Source organism: Anarhichas minor, unplaced genomic scaffold (assembly GCF_050575085.1).
Source record: "Anarhichas minor isolate MPS153535 unplaced genomic scaffold, ASM5057508v1 ptg000014l, whole genome shotgun sequence".
Classification (NCBI taxonomy): domain Eukaryota; kingdom Metazoa; phylum Chordata; class Actinopteri; order Perciformes; family Anarhichadidae; genus Anarhichas; species Anarhichas minor.
The window spans coordinates 7,404,935-7,422,121 of record NW_027466460.1 but is presented as its reverse complement, the minus strand read 5'-3'; the positions used below and the strand labels follow the sequence as shown (position 1 = coordinate 7,422,121).

The 17,187-nt window shown below is 39.2% G+C and overlaps 3 protein-coding genes across 3 annotated transcripts; all 3 read left to right on the top strand.

The window, feature by feature from the left end:
• The first annotated feature begins 82 nt into the window (after nt 1-82).
• On the top strand, nt 83-7,290 carry LOC142949560 (solute carrier family 22 member 7-like). The gene is made up of 10 exons (XM_076091271.1): nt 83-2,649; nt 3,031-3,134; nt 3,647-3,801; nt 3,931-4,099; nt 4,187-4,310; nt 4,408-4,517; nt 5,055-5,269; nt 5,355-5,463; nt 5,558-5,764; nt 7,143-7,290. The coding sequence occupies exons 1-10, from the start codon at nt 2,269-2,271 to the stop codon at nt 7,174-7,176; spliced, it is 1,608 nt and encodes a 535-aa protein (XP_075947386.1). The 5' UTR covers nt 83-2,268; the 3' UTR covers nt 7,177-7,290.
• Nucleotides 7,291-9,530: 2,240 nt separating this feature from the next.
• On the top strand, nt 9,531-10,378 carry LOC142949994 (26S proteasome non-ATPase regulatory subunit 5-like). Its single transcript, XM_076091899.1, has 3 exons — nt 9,531-9,658; nt 9,768-9,908; nt 10,102-10,378. Exons 1-3 carry the CDS (start codon nt 9,578-9,580, stop codon nt 10,357-10,359), a joined length of 480 nt encoding a protein of 159 aa, XP_075948014.1. The 5' UTR covers nt 9,531-9,577; the 3' UTR covers nt 10,360-10,378.
• A 2,739-nt stretch (nt 10,379-13,117) lies between these two features.
• On the top strand, nt 13,118-17,187 carry LOC142950101 (solute carrier family 22 member 7-like). Its single transcript, XM_076092001.1, has 10 exons — nt 13,118-13,498; nt 13,884-13,987; nt 14,523-14,677; nt 14,807-14,975; nt 15,063-15,186; nt 15,284-15,393; nt 16,184-16,398; nt 16,487-16,595; nt 16,690-16,896; nt 17,154-17,187. Exons 1-10 carry the CDS (start codon nt 13,118-13,120, stop codon nt 17,185-17,187), a joined length of 1,608 nt encoding a protein of 535 aa, XP_075948116.1.

The following is a 17,187-nucleotide window of genomic DNA, read 5'->3' as shown; positions in this document are numbered from 1 at the left end:
GCAGTTTCAAACACCTTGAAGGTTGTCAAAACTTTGACTGAATATAAGAAGTGGACGTAGTCATCGTGACATCACACGTTGGTTTGTGGAGGAGTGATGTAGAGACACCGTATATGGTTCTGCTAGCAGCAGCAACCTGTCAATCACAGTAAGCCCGTCTGAAAGCATTTTTTGAAGTACGAAACAAACTCAGTTCTATGTTTATTATTTGAATCCAAGTGGTTCTTTGGAAGCTACATTTTATCAGCATAAATCCATATCAGTTAATAATAATAATAACAGTTAGTTTGAGATCCAACTGGTTTTCATCACCTCCACTAGAGAGCAGCAGTTCAGTTCCACTACTATCTATCAGATGTCAGACGAAGTCTCACAAATCCAGGTTGAGATTATTCTTACTTAGTAGAAGTAGTGCTCAGATCATTAACTTCAGTAAAGTGTTTTACCCCAAATTCTAAAGGTACAGAAGTGTTCTCAGTAATACAAAGTGCCACATTGGGCTCAATTAAAACCTTTAATATGTGTGTATTTTGGTTTTAAATGACTGCAGCATACAGAGCGTTTAGAAAGTTTTCAGTAACTTGTTCTTTTTTTAGGTTGCAGCCTTTTGATAGAAATCGTTTAAATTCATCGTTTCCCCCTCAATCCTCACTCAATATCCCATAATGACAGAGCAAAAACAATAATCTCGATTTTTGTTTTACATACTCTAAGAAATAAGTTCAAACTGTTCAATCTTGGTTTCATCAGACCGGAGAATCTGCTTTCTGGTTTGCAAGGAGAGGAGAATGAGAGACTTCTGGCTGGTCACTGCATAAAGCCCAGATCAGAGAGTTGATGGTTGTCCAAGTATCTCCACACAGGATCTCTGGGGCTTAGCCAGAGTGACCCTTTTCCTAAAATTGCTTAGTTTGGCCGGCTAGCCAGCTCCAGGAAGAGTCATGGATGTTCCAAGCTTCTACCATTTGAGAGTTATATCTTTGGAACCTTCAAAGCAACAGGGTTTTTGTGTAGCCTTTCCAGGATCAGTGCCTCAACACCATCATGTCTCTGAGATCTGCAGGACATTCCTTTGAGCTCATGGCTTCATTCTTGGTCTCATAAGGCATCAGCTGGGAGATCTTATATAGACAGGTGTGTGTGCCTTTCCAGTCATGTCCAATCAGGTGAATTTATAAATTAAGTATGTTTACTTTTGTCACATTTGATGCTAATGCTTTAACTTAATTTTTGAATGTAAAGATGATATTGCATCATTGCATTTTCTTGTCAAGAGTTCAGTCTAATCTAATCTAATAGTTTTATTATTTCGTTCCTTAAAAATTCCTATTATTTTAAATCAATTCATTTTGATTACATATAACATAAATGTGACTATATGAATATATTCATATTTAACATTATTTATTTAATCTGCTACCGTAGTGGGATAATCTCACAGTTATGACTTTTCTCCTCTCCAGCAGTAAAAAAAAAAAAGTCTTCCCACTCCAGCCACAGATACTGACTCAATCAACCCTTAAACTCTTCAACAACGTCTTATCACCGTCACTGAATCATATCAACTCTCCCATGTCTCCTCCATACTTGCCCCAGTTTGCGTCATCAAATAAGCAATGAAAGTGAATTAATACCATATCCAGTCAGTCAATCTTTTCTCTTGACATCTTATTTTCAGGGGCTGCACGGTGGTTTAGCTGGCACGGTCACCTCACATTAGGAGGGCCGATCCAGGGCTGGACGGCCCTTCTGTGAGGAGTTTGCATGTTCTCCCTGCGTCAGTGTGGGTTTTCTCCGGGTTCTCCGGCTTCCTCCCACAGTCCAAAGATATGCAGCAGGTTATTTGATGACTCTAAATTGACCGTATAAGGTGAAATGTCAATGGTCTGTGTTTAAGTGCCTTGCAATAGTCTGGTGACCTGTCCAGGGTGTACTCTGCCTTCGCCCAATGTCATCAGTTCTTCTTCTGCCACTTCTTGGAGTGTACTGGAAGTCATTTGGCTTCTCTTCCTTCTCACATTTTATGATTTTCATCACCGCCATTCAGTGTTAGTGTCCTCTCCTGACCAACAATTACAACACAGACTGAAAGCTATCTCATATTGCAAACATTTCTTAAACCGAGAGTGATCAATGTTCCAACACAGCAGAGCAAACACAATGATTAACGTGTTGCTGGTAAATGTATCTTGTTAAGCGTCTGCCACCTTACCGCACCTCACTTGTCTGAACATTTAGCTTCTTGACGACTGAAAGCACAGTAGGACAATGAAATTTGAAAGCATACTTTCAGAAATTGACGGATTTGGAAAATTCCAAATCCAGCTAGTGTTGATTCAGATCCTATCTCGTATTACTCTGCCATGTCACTTCCTGCTGAATAACTTCATGGCAGCTGTTCCTTCTCACCACTGCAACGTCGTTGCTCTGGATGATGGAGGCATCTTCGGGAATTTAACTCTGGAACAGAAACTGTCTGTTGGTGTACCAGCAGATCAGGATGGGACTCTGAGCTCCTGTCAGATGTTTTCAAAGCCCCAATATCAACATCTGTCAAGCTTGAACAGTAGTGAAGATGCAGCTACTGTTCAGTGTCAGAACGGATGGGTGTATGACAACAGCACATTTAAATCTACTTTGGCAACAGAAGTAAGTGTCTTCAATTGAACAGTATTCTTTCATGTTGTGTATGTTTTGATCAATATTATATTCCCTATATTTATTGTAATCAAATCTTTGTCAGCATTCAATGTGGTTGAATTCTTTTTTAATAAAATGCAAAAAGTCTGACAAATTTTGGTTTTGACCAAGTTCATCTTCCATGATGGAGAACTCCAAAATTACTAATTACCAGCAGCTGCAGTGACGCTGGTATTGTTTTCACATTGTGCATTTGTGTCTGTGGACAGATTTGTGTGGCTAAGAATGCATCGCAACTGTGCAAGACACAGTCACAGCATTTTAAAGATGTGTAGTTGACACCAAAATAAAGGTTGAGCTTTTAAAATGCTTTTAATGAATTCTTTGCAGTGGGATCTCGTGTGCAGCAGAAAAGGGATGAACAAGGCAACAGTCACCATTTTCTTCATTGGTGTTATGTGCGGAGCCCCGTTATTTGGGTATCTCAGCGATAGGTAAGATTGTTAAAGAAAAGACCCAGTATGTCCTCTATATTCCAAATAAGACACTGACACTCTAAAACATGTCAGATAAGATTAACTGCACCAATTTTACACTTGGAGTTTTATAGGTCTGATTCATTTTGTGGCTTTCCAAAATCAGAAAAATGAACCCTGGTGATGTCATCAGGGGTATTTCAGCTTGCATAAGCTGTGTGTCAAAAGACAAAGAAGAAGAAAATGTCAATAATGTAACGTATTTTACAGGCTTGACTTGCTTAAAAGTGTCGTTCAGCATGTTCATCTGAACAAAGAGAGCAATATAGCTTACATAAAAATGAAAAATACACAATGCGATAAGAGAAACATAAACAAGTCAAATAAACTAAAGTAGTGCAATTTAATCAAAGTAAAGAACCAGTTGCAAATGATGTCCGATCTCATGAGTTGAGAATAATATTTGGTTCATCTCTATCTCATTATTTTGAACACAATCATTGCTTTTAACATTTTCTTTTCATGACCAGGTTTGGCCGACGGCCGCTGCTATTGGCGTCTTATTTGTCGTCCTTGACATTTGCAGTCCTGAGTGCATTCTCCCCATCGTATGTGATGTTTGTCATCATGAGGTTTTTTACAGGAATGTCACTCGCAGGAATAATTATCATCTCTTTTGCTCTAAGTAAGTAGCCTTCTAAAACAATGAGATGAGGAAAATAGAATATAATAGAATAATAATGGTTTTAGTTTCAAGAAATTAAACGTGAAAACATTTCGATCTGACTTTTCATCTGTGCTGACATTCCTCCAGATGTTGAATGGTTTGGCATTGCACACAGAACCTTTTCTGGTATAATCATAAGCCTGGATTGGACACTTGGAACCATGCTTCTGGTTGGAATTGCATACTATGTAAATCATTGGAGGATGCTCATTGTGGCAGTGACCTCCCCCTTAATACTGTCCATCCTTACTTGGAGGTATTAAAGTTTAATATTTTTCACTTTGCAGCATAAAAAGCTGAATCCTATCAGAAGACTCTGAACTCACCACACTTATTTCTTCAGGTGGATTCCAGAGTCAGCGAGGTGGCTCCTGGCAAACGGGAAGACAGACGCTGCCCATCATTACTTAATGCAATGTGCCAAGATGAACAACAGAATTAAGTATATGACCACCATCACACAAACGGTACATTTTAACGTTGCTTAACTGACAATCTCACAGTGATAGAAGACTACGGTCATGTGCAGAAAATGTTGTGAAAAAACAGTTTGCTTTCTAATAGGAATTACTGGAATCTGCACAAGGTGACACCTTAGATAAGAAGTACACCGTTGTGGATCTTTTCAAGACCCCAAATATGAGGAAACTTTCTATATGCTCAGGAATAGTATGGTAAGTGTCAGTTTCATGAGATGGGTTAAAGGAATAGTTTAGTATTTTGGGAAACATGTTTGTTTGCTTTCTTTCTGAGGGTCAGTTGGGAAGCTCATTACCAATTTCCTGTTTGTGCATTAAGTACAGAGCTGGAGCCACGAGGCGATTAGCTTAGCGTAGTATAAAGACTGGAAGAAGAAGAATCAGCTAGCCTGGCTAAATATGCCTACAGCACCCTCTCTCACCTCCGTCTAAAACCACAGCTTGTTGCTCTTTCATTTCTGTTTGTGTATGGAAACTATGTGTATGGACTGCCAGGTCATTGTTTGTGTTGTACCCCCCCGTTTGTCTTGTCCTGTTCCCGGTTCCCACGTCTGCCTGCCCTGCCTCGTCCTGCTGGATTTGCCCCCTCGTCTCTTGTCTCGTCCCTGGATTCCCTGTGTGTTCGTATTTCATTAAAAGCCTTTTCTCACTGCATCTGACTGTCTGCGCTTGAGTCCTCATCATGCCCCGTGACAACGTCAGTAAGTTTCGATACTTTGTTCCATTTTCTAGGTTTGGCGTTGCATTAACATATTATGGGATAAATCTGAATATCACCGGGTTTGGACTAGACCCATACCTCACACAAATCATATTTGCATTAATCGAAGTGCCAATGAAGATCGGTGTGTATTTCTACCTGGAGAAAGCTGGTAGAAGGTCTGGTGAGATGGGAACTCTGCTGTTAACTGGCCTCTCTCTCTTCATCAACATTTTTGTTGCAAAAGGTTGTTTATTTAAATCTAAATTTAAAAAAAAATGTCAACATATCTGAGAATGTTTCTGATTAAATATCTAAACATCTTCCCTCAGATAAGTTGGCCATTCGTACTGTTGTGGCAGTCCTTGGAAAAGCCATGTCAGAAGCCTCATTCACGATCCTCTTCCTCTATACAACTGAACTCTTTCCTACAGTCATACGGTTAGTTAACAACAAACTTATGGAGCCTTTTTTCACCACAGACAAGGATCTTCTACTGCAGGTTTACATTAACCTCAATGCTTTCATTTTTCAGACAGAATGGTTTAGGCTACACTTCTTTTCTGGCGTGGCTGGGCGTGTCCGTCTCTCCACTCATCATGCTATTGGAGGATGTATGGCATCTCCTCCCTGCAATCATTTATTGTACAGTGGCAGTCGGATCCGGTTTAGTGTCTTGGCTCCTGCCTGAAACATTAAACGCCCGACTGCTAGAGAGCATCGAGGATATTGAGAAACCAAGGTAATAAGGAAAGGAAGATTACATGTATTTTAATATTAACCCTCCTGTTATGTTGCGGGTCAAATTGACCCGTTTCAAAGTTTGAAAATCTAGAAAAAATATTTGAAAGTACTTTTTTTGTATAAAACTTCTTCTGCTTGCCTTAATTAGTGTAATCAACGTGAAAAAAAAAAAGTATCATGTATTTGCAACCCCCCCCCCCCCCCTGCAGGTTTATATTACAGAGATGATGTTCGGGTCAATTTGACACGGCAGTGAAAGTGGAGGCTATAATGGGTCAGAAGGGTCAAGTTTAGACCATTTCTTTCTTTGAAAATGTGAGACAACATATTTCTACCTCACCCCATTTCACACACACACACACACACACACACACGCACACAATATTTCATCCCAATCTCACACGCACACACAGTCTCTTTCTCACTACCGCACCTGTGCGAGAAAAACATACTATTTTGGCGAGAACCTTTTATTTTCCCACCCACACTTAGCAGGGGAGGGGAGAAACATACGAAAGGGTTGCTTGGGGGTCCTGCCAACATTACACTCTGCAGATACACACAACACAGCAGCTTACTGTAGGACAGCATACACACACACAAACACACACTCACCTCGTTCATTGTGTTCATATCTTGTTATTTTTTGTAAATGTCTTTCTTAACACTATAAATAAACATAAATAGAGCTTACTTTTAATACAAATCCTTATGACTCATTTGGCTTGATTTTGAGTGAGCGGGTCAATATGACCCTGAACAGCAGAGGTGTCTCATCTCTATTTATCTACATCACCCCATGAAAAAAAGAAAGTTTCAAAATGTAAAAATTTAGAAAGAAATACATATTATGGTAGTCTAATGGAATTTATATCTAGGTTTTTCCAATGTACCTAAAAAATAGTTTTTCATGAAAATGAGTGAGTTATCCGAATTGAACTATGATCTATGGAGGGGTGAATAACTCCATTCCAATAAATACTGATTGAATTGTTAGTAATGGTGTTGGTGGTGATGAGGTACAAACTATATTTATTAGGAATTTTTGGTTTCTGACAACTTTTGGATGATTAAACATGCACCGGGTCACATTGACCCGGGAACATAATGGCTGTACCTAAGAAATGAACATAACAGGAGGGTTAAAGCTACTGTAAATGATTAGCCAGCTCACTGAACTTACTAAAGAATAATCCAACCAACCCCAAGAAGGCAAGTGGGTTATGCATAATTCTTGTACTTTTACAGTTTACACATCTTCCTAAAAAATTGACAGGATTTAATGATTTGCAGGTCTCAAAGATTGTTGTCTATGTCCTTTCCTGAACTCAAATTAATTCATGATATGACTAAATTAAGGTGTATCTATATTGCAGGGGACAATCCATGAGGAACAAGGAGATTCAATGAAAATCACATTCATTGATATTGACAGTGATACTCAGCCTGTCCACAGTATATTTGTTATGCAATGTATGAAGTCTGAATAATATTGTGAAAATCCCAATAAATACTTAAACCATATCCAAAGGTGTGCTGTCTAAATGATGTTCTGCACTGACGGAAGTCGAACAATATAGAAGAAGAAAAATGAAGCATGACTGTAAATGTACTTGTAGCTGTCAATGAGAACACCACGACAATATCTGTGGCAACAATCTGAGCAGCCTTGTAGCGTCCTTCATTTTATTTTTATGCTGTCTTTTGAGCAACAGAGAGTCCCAAAGTTATGGAAACATTCAACAATTGCCCCAGTTGCTAGGACTGAAACCCCTGCGACATTTAATGACTCCAGGCCTTCAGGTTGTTGCTTTAAAGTGCCTGACAGGAGGAACAAGAGGTACTGTCATTTTTTCTTTGTCCCTGCTTCATTCACATGCTAAATGCAGATAGTAGCTTATTATAATTATAAGGCAACAATGCTCATTCGTTGTATTATATCATTTCAATCAGGAGAGACGAGTAAGATGAAGAAAAAAAATATTAAGACAATAGTTTATTATAAACAGATGTGTGATGATAAAGTCTTGACAGAGTATTTGGAGCTTGGACTCGACAGGGAGATTTGTAATTGAGGGACGTCTGCTCTGAGCAGCACCAAGATAAATCCCCACTCGGAGTCCAGACAATGAATGATGGCTGACGAGGCTGATGAAATGATGAAGTTGATGATTATGCGATGACTGGGCGGTGATAGAGAGGTGGAGTAACAGTGACATGAATGTACTATTGGATAGAAGGGACCAGCTGATCAGACCAGCTGATATCCTGATTGACAGCAGCAAACTCCAGAATTCCACTCCAGGCGGATGGGACTCCAAACAACTGTCTCCTGAGATGTTCATCTTTAAAATCATGAAAAAATGTTTAATCTGTTCAGTCCACTGTTCAACTTTTTCTGAAAAAACAGACTCAAGACAAGACATGGGTATTATTGCAGTTATATCCACAATTGCAGTGTACGTGGACTTGTGCTTGTAATGTAACAGTACTGTTGCTACTGCAGCTACTTGCTCACTGATGTAGAGCAGTGGTTTAACTTTTGACCTGTTGCAAATACCTGCCAGTCAATCAGAAAGTAGTTTTTTCTGAAGAAAAAAAAATTGCCTTCTCTCTGTTGATAGGTTTGGCCATCAAGGTCCAAACTGAGTCACTCCAAGCCTGGGTTAGACATTTTGTTCCAGAGCGACCTGCTGAAGGTTATGAAGGATGTGATGGCCACAAGTGACGTAGTCAGATACAGAATATATGAGGTACGTTCAATTGTGTGTTACTTTGGGTTTCTTTGTGGCTGATAATCCACAAGTGGCACCTTTTTTTTGTGTTGTTCTTTTTAAAGTACATTTATTTTGATGGGATCGGTGGAAAAGATGACCAATGATAACAAGAGATCGTGCTAGAATGTGGGCACTTAGATTTAGTTCTATCAAAGTCTGTCTGTAATGAGTAACATACCCACATTAAACAGCTCTCATATTGAATCCCTAATAAAGACTTTTCTTGCTGTTTGCAGATGGTGGTTGAAATCTCGTCTGTATCTCCCATTTCCCACTGTGCCAAAAGCGGCTTCATTTCTCAACTGATTGGAGAATTGACAGGAGGTGATGTATTGATCAGGTAATAAGATTAGAAATTGAAATTGTGAGGAAAATTATTATGTAGTTACTGCAAATTAAGAGATGCTTTATTGTTATGCAATTGTCTCCACTCTTCTGTCATTATGTAAATGTGTATCTGTTGTTGTCTTTTTCTCCAGAGCCACAGCCATTGAGATGGTGACCACTTTAGCTCAAAGTCAGCATGGTCGGCAGTATTTGGCCCAGCAGGGTATAATGGACAAGTTTTCTAACATGATCAGGGGAGTAGAGACCGACCCTTTCTCCTCCCTCTACCTTCCTGGTGGGTCTCTTTTTAGAAATCACAGAAATATTATGTTTAGGTGGCAATTCAGTTCTACAGTTTGAATAATACTCCTTTTAGGTTTGGTGAAGTTCTTTGGAAACTTGGCCATTATGGACAGCCCACAGCAGGTTTGTGAAACTTACCCGGCCTTCCAGAACAAGGTGTTTGAGATGGCTCTGGACCCGGACGCTGCAATGATCGGTGTGGCTCTGGACACTTTAGGACTACTCGGAACTACTGTGGAGGGCAAGCAGGTCCTTCAAAAAGCAAGTTAGCTTGTCATCTTTGTAATTTTTCAAAGTTAGCCCCTCTCGAATGTAAATATTTATTTTAATTAGATGTGTTGGGCTCTTTGTGACTGATTCTCTGTGTGTCCTCAGGAGAAAAGTTCAAGGCTGTGTTAACAAGGATGAGCCAGCTTGCCTGCGCTGGAGCTACAGAGCTCAGAGTGCGCAGCTTGGATGCGATATCACAACTTCTCACACTACAGGTATGTGTGTGCACACACGAGGAACAGTCATTGCTATGATTCTTTTCTTAAAAAGCCATCTTCAGAAACAAAGTTGATCAGTTTCTGAATGTTTAATGTTGTACTGCAGCCAGAGGAGCAGACAGAAGACCTCTTGGCCCTCACAGAGTCCTGGTTCCGTCTTTTGTCTAACCAGCCCATGGACATGATCCGCAACATCAGCACTCAGCCGTTCCCAGAGCTGCACTGTGGGGCTCTGCAGATATTCACCGTGAGTGCTACGCTCTTTCCAACTACCTTCATTTTCTCCCTGTTACTGACCTTTTTATATCCTGTAAAAAAAACTATAGATAATGAAATATTGTTTCTTGTTTTTTTTATGATTACATAAAAGCATAATACTATCAACATTGCTCCAGTAATATTTCCGTCTTCATCAGTGGGTATCTGTGTGTGTTTTCCAGGCCATTGCCACTCAGCTGTGGGGCCAGAAGTTAATGATCAGCACTCCCAGTTTCATGGAGTTCGTTTTGGATCGGTCAATGGGTCTGACAAAGGATGCCAAAGATGCTAAGTTTGAGCTGGTGGGGTCCCTTGTTGGTTCATCGACAGCAGCAGACGTACTGGGCAGCCAGTATTACATTCGTCTGAAGACTTATCTCAGAGAGGGACCTTACTATGTAACAGCTGTGGCCACAGTCGCCACAGAAAGAGCAGAATGATTCAAAAACATTCGGATAAACCTCACATTAGGAGGGCCGATCCTGGGCTGGACGGCCCTTCTGTGAGGAGTTTGCATGTTCTCCCTGCGTCGGTGTGGGTTTTCTCCGGGTTCTCCGGCTTCCTCCCACAGTCCAAAGATATGCAGCAGGTTATTTGATGACTTTAAATTGACCGTATAAGGTGAAATGTCAATGGCCTGTCTTTATTAAGTGCCCTGCAATAGTCTGGTGACCTGTCCAGGGTATACCTTGCCTTCGCCCAATGACATCAGTTCTTCTTCTGCCTCTTCTTGGAGTGTACTGGAAGTCATTTGGCTTCTCTTCCTTCTCACATTTTATGATTTTCATCACCGCCATTCAGTGTTAGTGTCCTCTCCTGAAGGATACAATTACAACACAGACTGAAAGCTATCTCATATTGCAAACATTTTTTAAACCTAGAGTGATTAAATGCTCCAACACAGCAGAGCAAACATAACTAGAAAATGCATTTCCTGCTGAAAATGCGTTGGAATGCTGAAAGCTGAAATGAATTGTAAAATAATTGCTAAAAATTAAGAAATAGGAGACTACCCGTCTGACAAATGTTGAAGCCTGAAAGCATTTAAACTGCACTATGGTGTCTGTAGCTGAAAGTATGAGGAAGAAGAAGGCTTTGAAAGTTGAAGATGTTTAACAGGATTTGAAGATTTTCTCCATAGAGATCCCATTCAAAAACAATTGCAAATAGCTTAATATTTCAAAGGATTTAAAGATTACAAATATGAAAAGTCATATCACCCCTCTCCTGAAAGAGCTGAACATTTTGATATTTGAATGGTTTCTGTGGCTTAAAAAATGTCAGCAGTAGTGATATTTGTAGTAGTAGTACTAGAAGTTGTAGTTGTAGTAGAAGTATTATTAGTAGTAGAAGTATTAGTAGCATTAGAATAAGTACTAGTAGTAGCAGTAGTGATATTTTTAGTAGTAGTAGTAGTAGAAGTTGTAGTTGTAGTAGAAGTATCATTAGTAGTAGAAGTATTAGTAATTAGAAGAAGTAGTTGAAGTAGTAATATCAGTAGTCGTAGTAATAGCTGTAGTAGTGGTCATAGTATTTAATATAACATTAGTAGTAGTAGAAGTAGTAGTAATAGTAATGGCAGTATTTGAAGTAGCAGTAATAGCAGTGGTAGTAGTACTAGTAGCAGTCATACTAATAGCTGTAGTAGTATTAGTACTGGTAGTAGCATGAATAGCAGTAGTAGTAGTAGCAGTTGTAGTATAAGTAATAGTAGTAGTGGTAGTAGTAGTAATAGCAGTAGTGGTAGTAATAATATTGATGGTAGCAGTAATAGCAGTAGCAGTAGTAGTAGTAGTAATAGTAGCAACAGCAAAAGTTGCAGTAGAAGTGGTAGTAGTAGTAGCAGCAGTAGTAGTAATAATACTAGAAATATTAGCGGCGGTAGTAGTAGTTGTCGCAGCATTAGTAAGAGCATTCATTATTTCAACACAAAAGTCTAATTTTGAGCTTAATGTTTAAATACAGTTAATCCATGGGGCTTTTATTTTGAAAGGGTGGGGCTGGGTGGGGGGGAGAGGAGACAGAATCAGCAAGTATGAAACACACAAACAGAGGTTATTAAATGACAGGCTTCATCACAAGCATTCCAGTTAGATTTCACTCTGTGGGGCTTTTATTTTGAAAGGGTGGGACTGGGTGGGGGAGAGAGGGGGAGAGGAGACATAATAATAATGTTTGACACATAAACAGAGGTTATTAAATGACAGGCTTCATCACAAGCATTTCAGTTAGGATTCACTCTGTGGGGCTTTTATTTTTAAATGGGGTGTGGGGGGGGAGAGATGGACTCATATTGTTAGATAAACACAAAAAGGTTATTAAATGTCAGGCTTCATCATAAGCATCTCTAAGACCTGAATGACTGTATGAGAGAGACACACAGAGAGAGAGACACACACACAGAGAGAGAGGGAGAGGAGTGTGTGTGAGTCTGTGAGTCTGGGTGTTTATCAACATCACTAATTAACTAACTAGAACTAATTTTCCTCTCAATTAAAGGCTTTTGTGCCAAATGTATAAATCTGTGGGATTCCACAGTCATTTGTCTACGACAAGGACAAGATTAGCTACTTTTCAATCCAGAAATTATTCATGAAGAGTGAAGATTGTGGAGTCAGTGGCAAAAGACAAATATTTTTTTCACAAGATTTTGAAGCTGCTCTTCACTCTAGCGATGACATCACGCACTCTAAGCTGCGCAATACACACCCATTATAAAGTCAGAAAAGGACTGAAAAAATCATAAAAGTTAAATTGCTGCAGTTCAAAAAGTTTAAAAGATATCAAAAAGCTGAATCATGCGGCAATAGACCAGGGTTTTCTCAACATTTTAAAGTTTGAATGGTGTCTGTAGCTGAAAGTATGAGGAAAGTAGAAGGATTTGAAAGTTGTTGATTCAAAAAGTTTAAAGATTAGAAATATGAAGAGACAGAGCACCCCTCTCCTGAAATAGCTGAACATTTTAATAGTTGAACGGTTTCTGTAGCTTAAAAAATGAAGAAGAAGAAGAGTTTCAAAAAAAGGGGGACGGAAGAAATATAATTTTAAAAAAGACGATTAAAGAATAGGATAACAATAGTTGGAATGCTTAACAGTATTCCAACAATGATTAACGTGTTGCTGGTAAATGTATCTTGTTAAGCGTCTTCACCTTGTCTGAACATTTAGCTTCTTGGCGACTGAAAGCACAGTAGGACAATGAAATTTGACAGCATACTTTCAGAAATTGACGGATTTGGAAAATTCCAAATCAAGCTAGCGTTGATTCAGATCCTATCTCGTATTACTCTGCCATGTCACTTCCTGCTGAATAACTTCATGGCAGCTGTTCCTTCTCACCACTGCAACGTCGTTGCTCTGGATGATGGAGGCGTCTTCGGGAATTTAACTTGGGAACAGAAACTGTCTGTTGGTGTACCAGCAGATCAGGATGGGACTCTGAGCTCCTGTCAGATGTTTTCAAAGCCCCAATATCAACATCTGTCAGGCTTGAACAGTAGTGAAGATGCAGCTACTGTTCAGTGTCAGAACGGATGGGTGTATGACAACAGCACATTTAAATCTACTTTGGCAACAGAAGTAAGTGTTTCAATAAATGTAACAGTATTCTTTCATGTTGTGTATGTTTTGATCAATATTATATTCCCTATATTTCTTGTAATCAAATGTTTGTCAGCATTCGATGTCGTTGAATTTTTTTAAATAAAATGCAAAAAGTCTGACAAATTTTGGTTTTGACCAAGTTCATCTTCCATGATGGAGAACTCCAAAATTACTAATTACCAGCAGCTGCAGTGACGCTGGTATTGTTTTCACATTGTGCGTTTGTGTGTCTGTGGACAGATTTGTGTGGCTAACAACGCATCGCAACTGTGCAAGACACAGTCACAGCATTTTAAAGATGTGTAGTTGACACCAAAATAAAGGTTGAGCTTTTAAAATGCTTTTAATGAATTCTTTGCAGTGGGATCTCGTGTGCAGCAGAAAAGGGATGAACAAGGCAACAGTCACCATTTTCTTCATTGGTGTTATGTGCGGAGCCCCGTTATTTGGGTATCTCAGCGATAGGTAAGATTGTTAAAGAAAAGACTCAGTATGTCCTCTATATTCCTAAAAAGACACTGACACTCTAAAACATGTCAGATAAGATTAACTGCACCAATTTTACACTTGGAGTTTTATAGGTCTGATTCATTTTGTGGCTTTCCAAAATCAGAAAAATGAACCCTGGTGATGTCATCAGGGGTATTTCAGCTTGCATAAGCTGTGTGTGTAAAAGATAATAATGATAAGAAGAAGACGAAGAAGAAGAAAATGTCAATAATGTAATGTATTTTACAGGCTTGACTTGCTCAAAAGTGTCGTTCAGCATGTTCATCTGAACAAAGAGAGCAATATAGCTTACATAAAAATGAAACAAATACACAATGCCATAAGAGAAACATAAACAAGTCAAATAAACTAAAGTAATGCAATTTAATCAAAGTAAAGAACCAGTTGCAAATAAGGTCCGATCTCATGAGTTGAGAATGAGATTTGGTTCATCTCTATCTCATTATTTTGAACACAATCATTGCTTTTAACATTTTCTTTTCATGACCAGGTTTGGCCGACGGCCGCTGCTATTGGCGTCTTATTTGTCGTCCTTGACATTTGCAGTCCTGAGTGCATTCTCCCCATCGTATGTGACGTTTGTCATCATGAGGTTTTTTACAGGAATGTCACTCGCAGGAATAAGTATCATCTCTATTGCTCTAAGTAAGTAGCCTTCTAAAACAATGAGATGAGGAAAATAGAATATAATAGAATAATAATGGTTTTAGTTTCAAGAAATTAAACGTGAAAACATTTCGATCTGACTTTTCATCTGTGCTGACATTCCTCCAGATGTTGAATGGTTTGGCATTGCACACAGAACCTTTTCTGGTATAATCATAAGCCTGGATTGGACACTTGGAACCATGCTTCTGGTTGGAATTGCATACTATGTAAATCATTGGAGGATGCTCATTGTGGCAGTGACCTCCCCCTTAATACTGTCCATCCTTACTTGGAGGTATTAAAGTTTAATATTTTTCACTTTGCAGCATAAAAAGCTGAATCCTATCTGAAGACACTGAACTCACCACACTTATTTCTTCAGGTGGATTCCAGAGTCAGCGAGGTGGCTCCTGGCAAACGGGAAGACAGACGCTGCCCATCATTACTTAATGCAATGTGCCAAGATGAACAACAGAATTAAGTATATGACCACCATCACACAAACGGTACATTTTAACGTTGCTTAACTGACAATCTCACAGTGATAGAAGACTACGGTCATGTGCAGAAAATGTTGTGAAAAAACAGTTTGCTTTCTAATAGGAATTACTGGAATCTGCACAAGGTGACACCTTAGATAAGAAGTACACCGTTGTGGATCTTTTCAAGACCCCAAATATGAGGAAACTTTCTATATGCTCAGGAATAGTATGGTAAGTGTCAGTTTCATGAGATGGGTTAAAGGAATAGTTTAGTATTTTGGGAAACATGTTTGTTTGCTTTCTTTCTGAGGGTCAGTTGGGAAGCTCATTACCAATTTCCTGTTTGTGCATTAAGTACAGAGCTGGAGCCACGAGGCGATTAGCTTAGCGTAGTATAAAGACTGGAAGAAGAAGAATCAGCTAGCCTGGCTGAATATGTCTACCAGCACCCTCTCTCACCTCCGTCTAAAACCACAGCGTGTTCCTCTTTCATTTCTGTTTGTGTATGGAATAGACAAACCAGTTAAAACATTTTAGCAAGCTTTAGACGTGCTGGTACGTGGATTTTAAACATGAGGCAGAGCCGCGCTATATGTTTCCGCTTGTTTCCAGAGTTTATGCTAAGTTATGCTAATTATAACCAGGCTATAGCCCTCTAGTTGAATGGCATCAATCATCTCATCTAAGCCTGAGAGAGAAAGCAAATAAGCATATTTTCCAAAATGTTGAACTATTATTTGAACATACTGAGGACATTGATCAAACGCTAGTAAATGTTATTGACAATTATCCCTCTAATAATGATATCAATACGTACATGTTAATGTGATATAGTTCATAGAATATGCAATGTGGTAATTCATTAAAGGATGATTGAGGATACCAACATATTATAATGCATTGTAACTGAGAGGCTAAAATTACTGCTGTCTGTTTGCAATGCCACTGGAATCAGCCATGTTTTTAATTACAGTCAAGGTTAAAATGATCACGTCAGTAAGTACTTTGTTCCATTTTGTAGGTACGGAGTTGCATTAACATATTATGGGATAAGTCTGAATATCACCGGGTTTGGACTAGACCCATACCTCACACAAATCATATTCACATTAATCGAAGTGCCAATGAAGATCGGTGTGTATTTCTACCTGGAGAAAGCTGGTAGAAGGTCTGGTGAGATGGGAACTCTGCTGTTAACTGGCCTCTCTCTCTTCATCAACATTTTTGTTGCAAAAGGTTCTTTTTATTTAAATCTGAATTCAACAAAAAATTGTCAACATATCTGAGAATGTTTCTGATTAAATATCTAAACATCTTCCCTCAGATAAGTGGGCCATTCGTACTGTTGTGGCAGTCGTTGGAAGAGCCATGTCAGTAGGCTCATTCACGATCATCTTCCTCTACACAACTGAACTCTTTCCTACAGTCATACGGTTAGTTAACAACAAACTTATGGAGCCTTTTTTCACCACAGACAAGGATCTTCTACTGCAGGTTTACATTAACCTCAGTGCTTTCATTTTTCAGACAGAATGGTTTAGGCTACACTTCTTTTCTGGCGCGGCTGGGCGTGTCCATCTCTCCACTCATCATGCTATTGGAGGATGTATGGCATCTCCTCCCTGCAATCATTTATTGTACAGTGGCAGTCGGATCCGGTTTAGTGTCTTGGCTCCTGCCTGAAACATTAAACGCCCGACTGCCAGAGAGCATCGAGGATATTGAGAAACCAAGGTAATAAGGAAAGGAAGATTACATTAAAGCTACTGTAAATGATTAGCCAGCTCACTGAACTTACTAAAGAATAATCCAATCAACCCCATGAAGGCAAGTGGGTTATGGGTAATTCTTGTACTTTTACAGTTTACACATCTTCCTAAAAAATTGACAGGATTTAATGATTTGCAGGTCTCAAAGATTGTTGTCTATGTCCTTTCCTGAACTCAAATTAATTCATGATATGACTAAATTAAGGTGTATCTATATTGCAGGGGACAATCCATGAGGAACAAGGAGATTCAATGA

Excerpts from the sequence above, each read along its gene's own strand:
- LOC142949560 (XM_076091271.1), top strand. The coding sequence starts at position 2,269 with ATGAAATTTGAAAGCATACTTTCAGAAATTGACGGATTTGGAAAATTC. Across the intron at positions 3,802-3,930 it reads TATCATCTCTTTTGCTCTAA|ATGTTGAATGGTTTGGCATT; the intron begins GTAAGTAGCCTT and ends ACATTCCTCCAG. Across the intron at positions 5,765-7,142 it reads GAGGATATTGAGAAACCAAG|GGGACAATCCATGAGGAACA; the intron begins GTAATAAGGAAA and ends TCTATATTGCAG.
- LOC142949994 (XM_076091899.1), top strand. The coding sequence starts at position 9,578 with ATGAGCCAGCTTGCCTGCGCTGGAGCTACAGAGCTCAGAGTGCGCAGC. Across the intron at positions 9,659-9,767 it reads CACAACTTCTCACACTACAG|CCAGAGGAGCAGACAGAAGA; the intron begins GTATGTGTGTGC and ends GTTGTACTGCAG. Across the intron at positions 9,909-10,101 it reads GGGCTCTGCAGATATTCACC|GCCATTGCCACTCAGCTGTG; the intron begins GTGAGTGCTACG and ends TGTGTTTTCCAG.
- LOC142950101 (XM_076092001.1), top strand. The coding sequence starts at position 13,118 with ATGAAATTTGACAGCATACTTTCAGAAATTGACGGATTTGGAAAATTC. Across the intron at positions 14,678-14,806 it reads TATCATCTCTATTGCTCTAA|ATGTTGAATGGTTTGGCATT; the intron begins GTAAGTAGCCTT and ends ACATTCCTCCAG. Across the intron at positions 16,399-16,486 it reads CAACATTTTTGTTGCAAAAG|ATAAGTGGGCCATTCGTACT; the intron begins GTTCTTTTTATT and ends ATCTTCCCTCAG.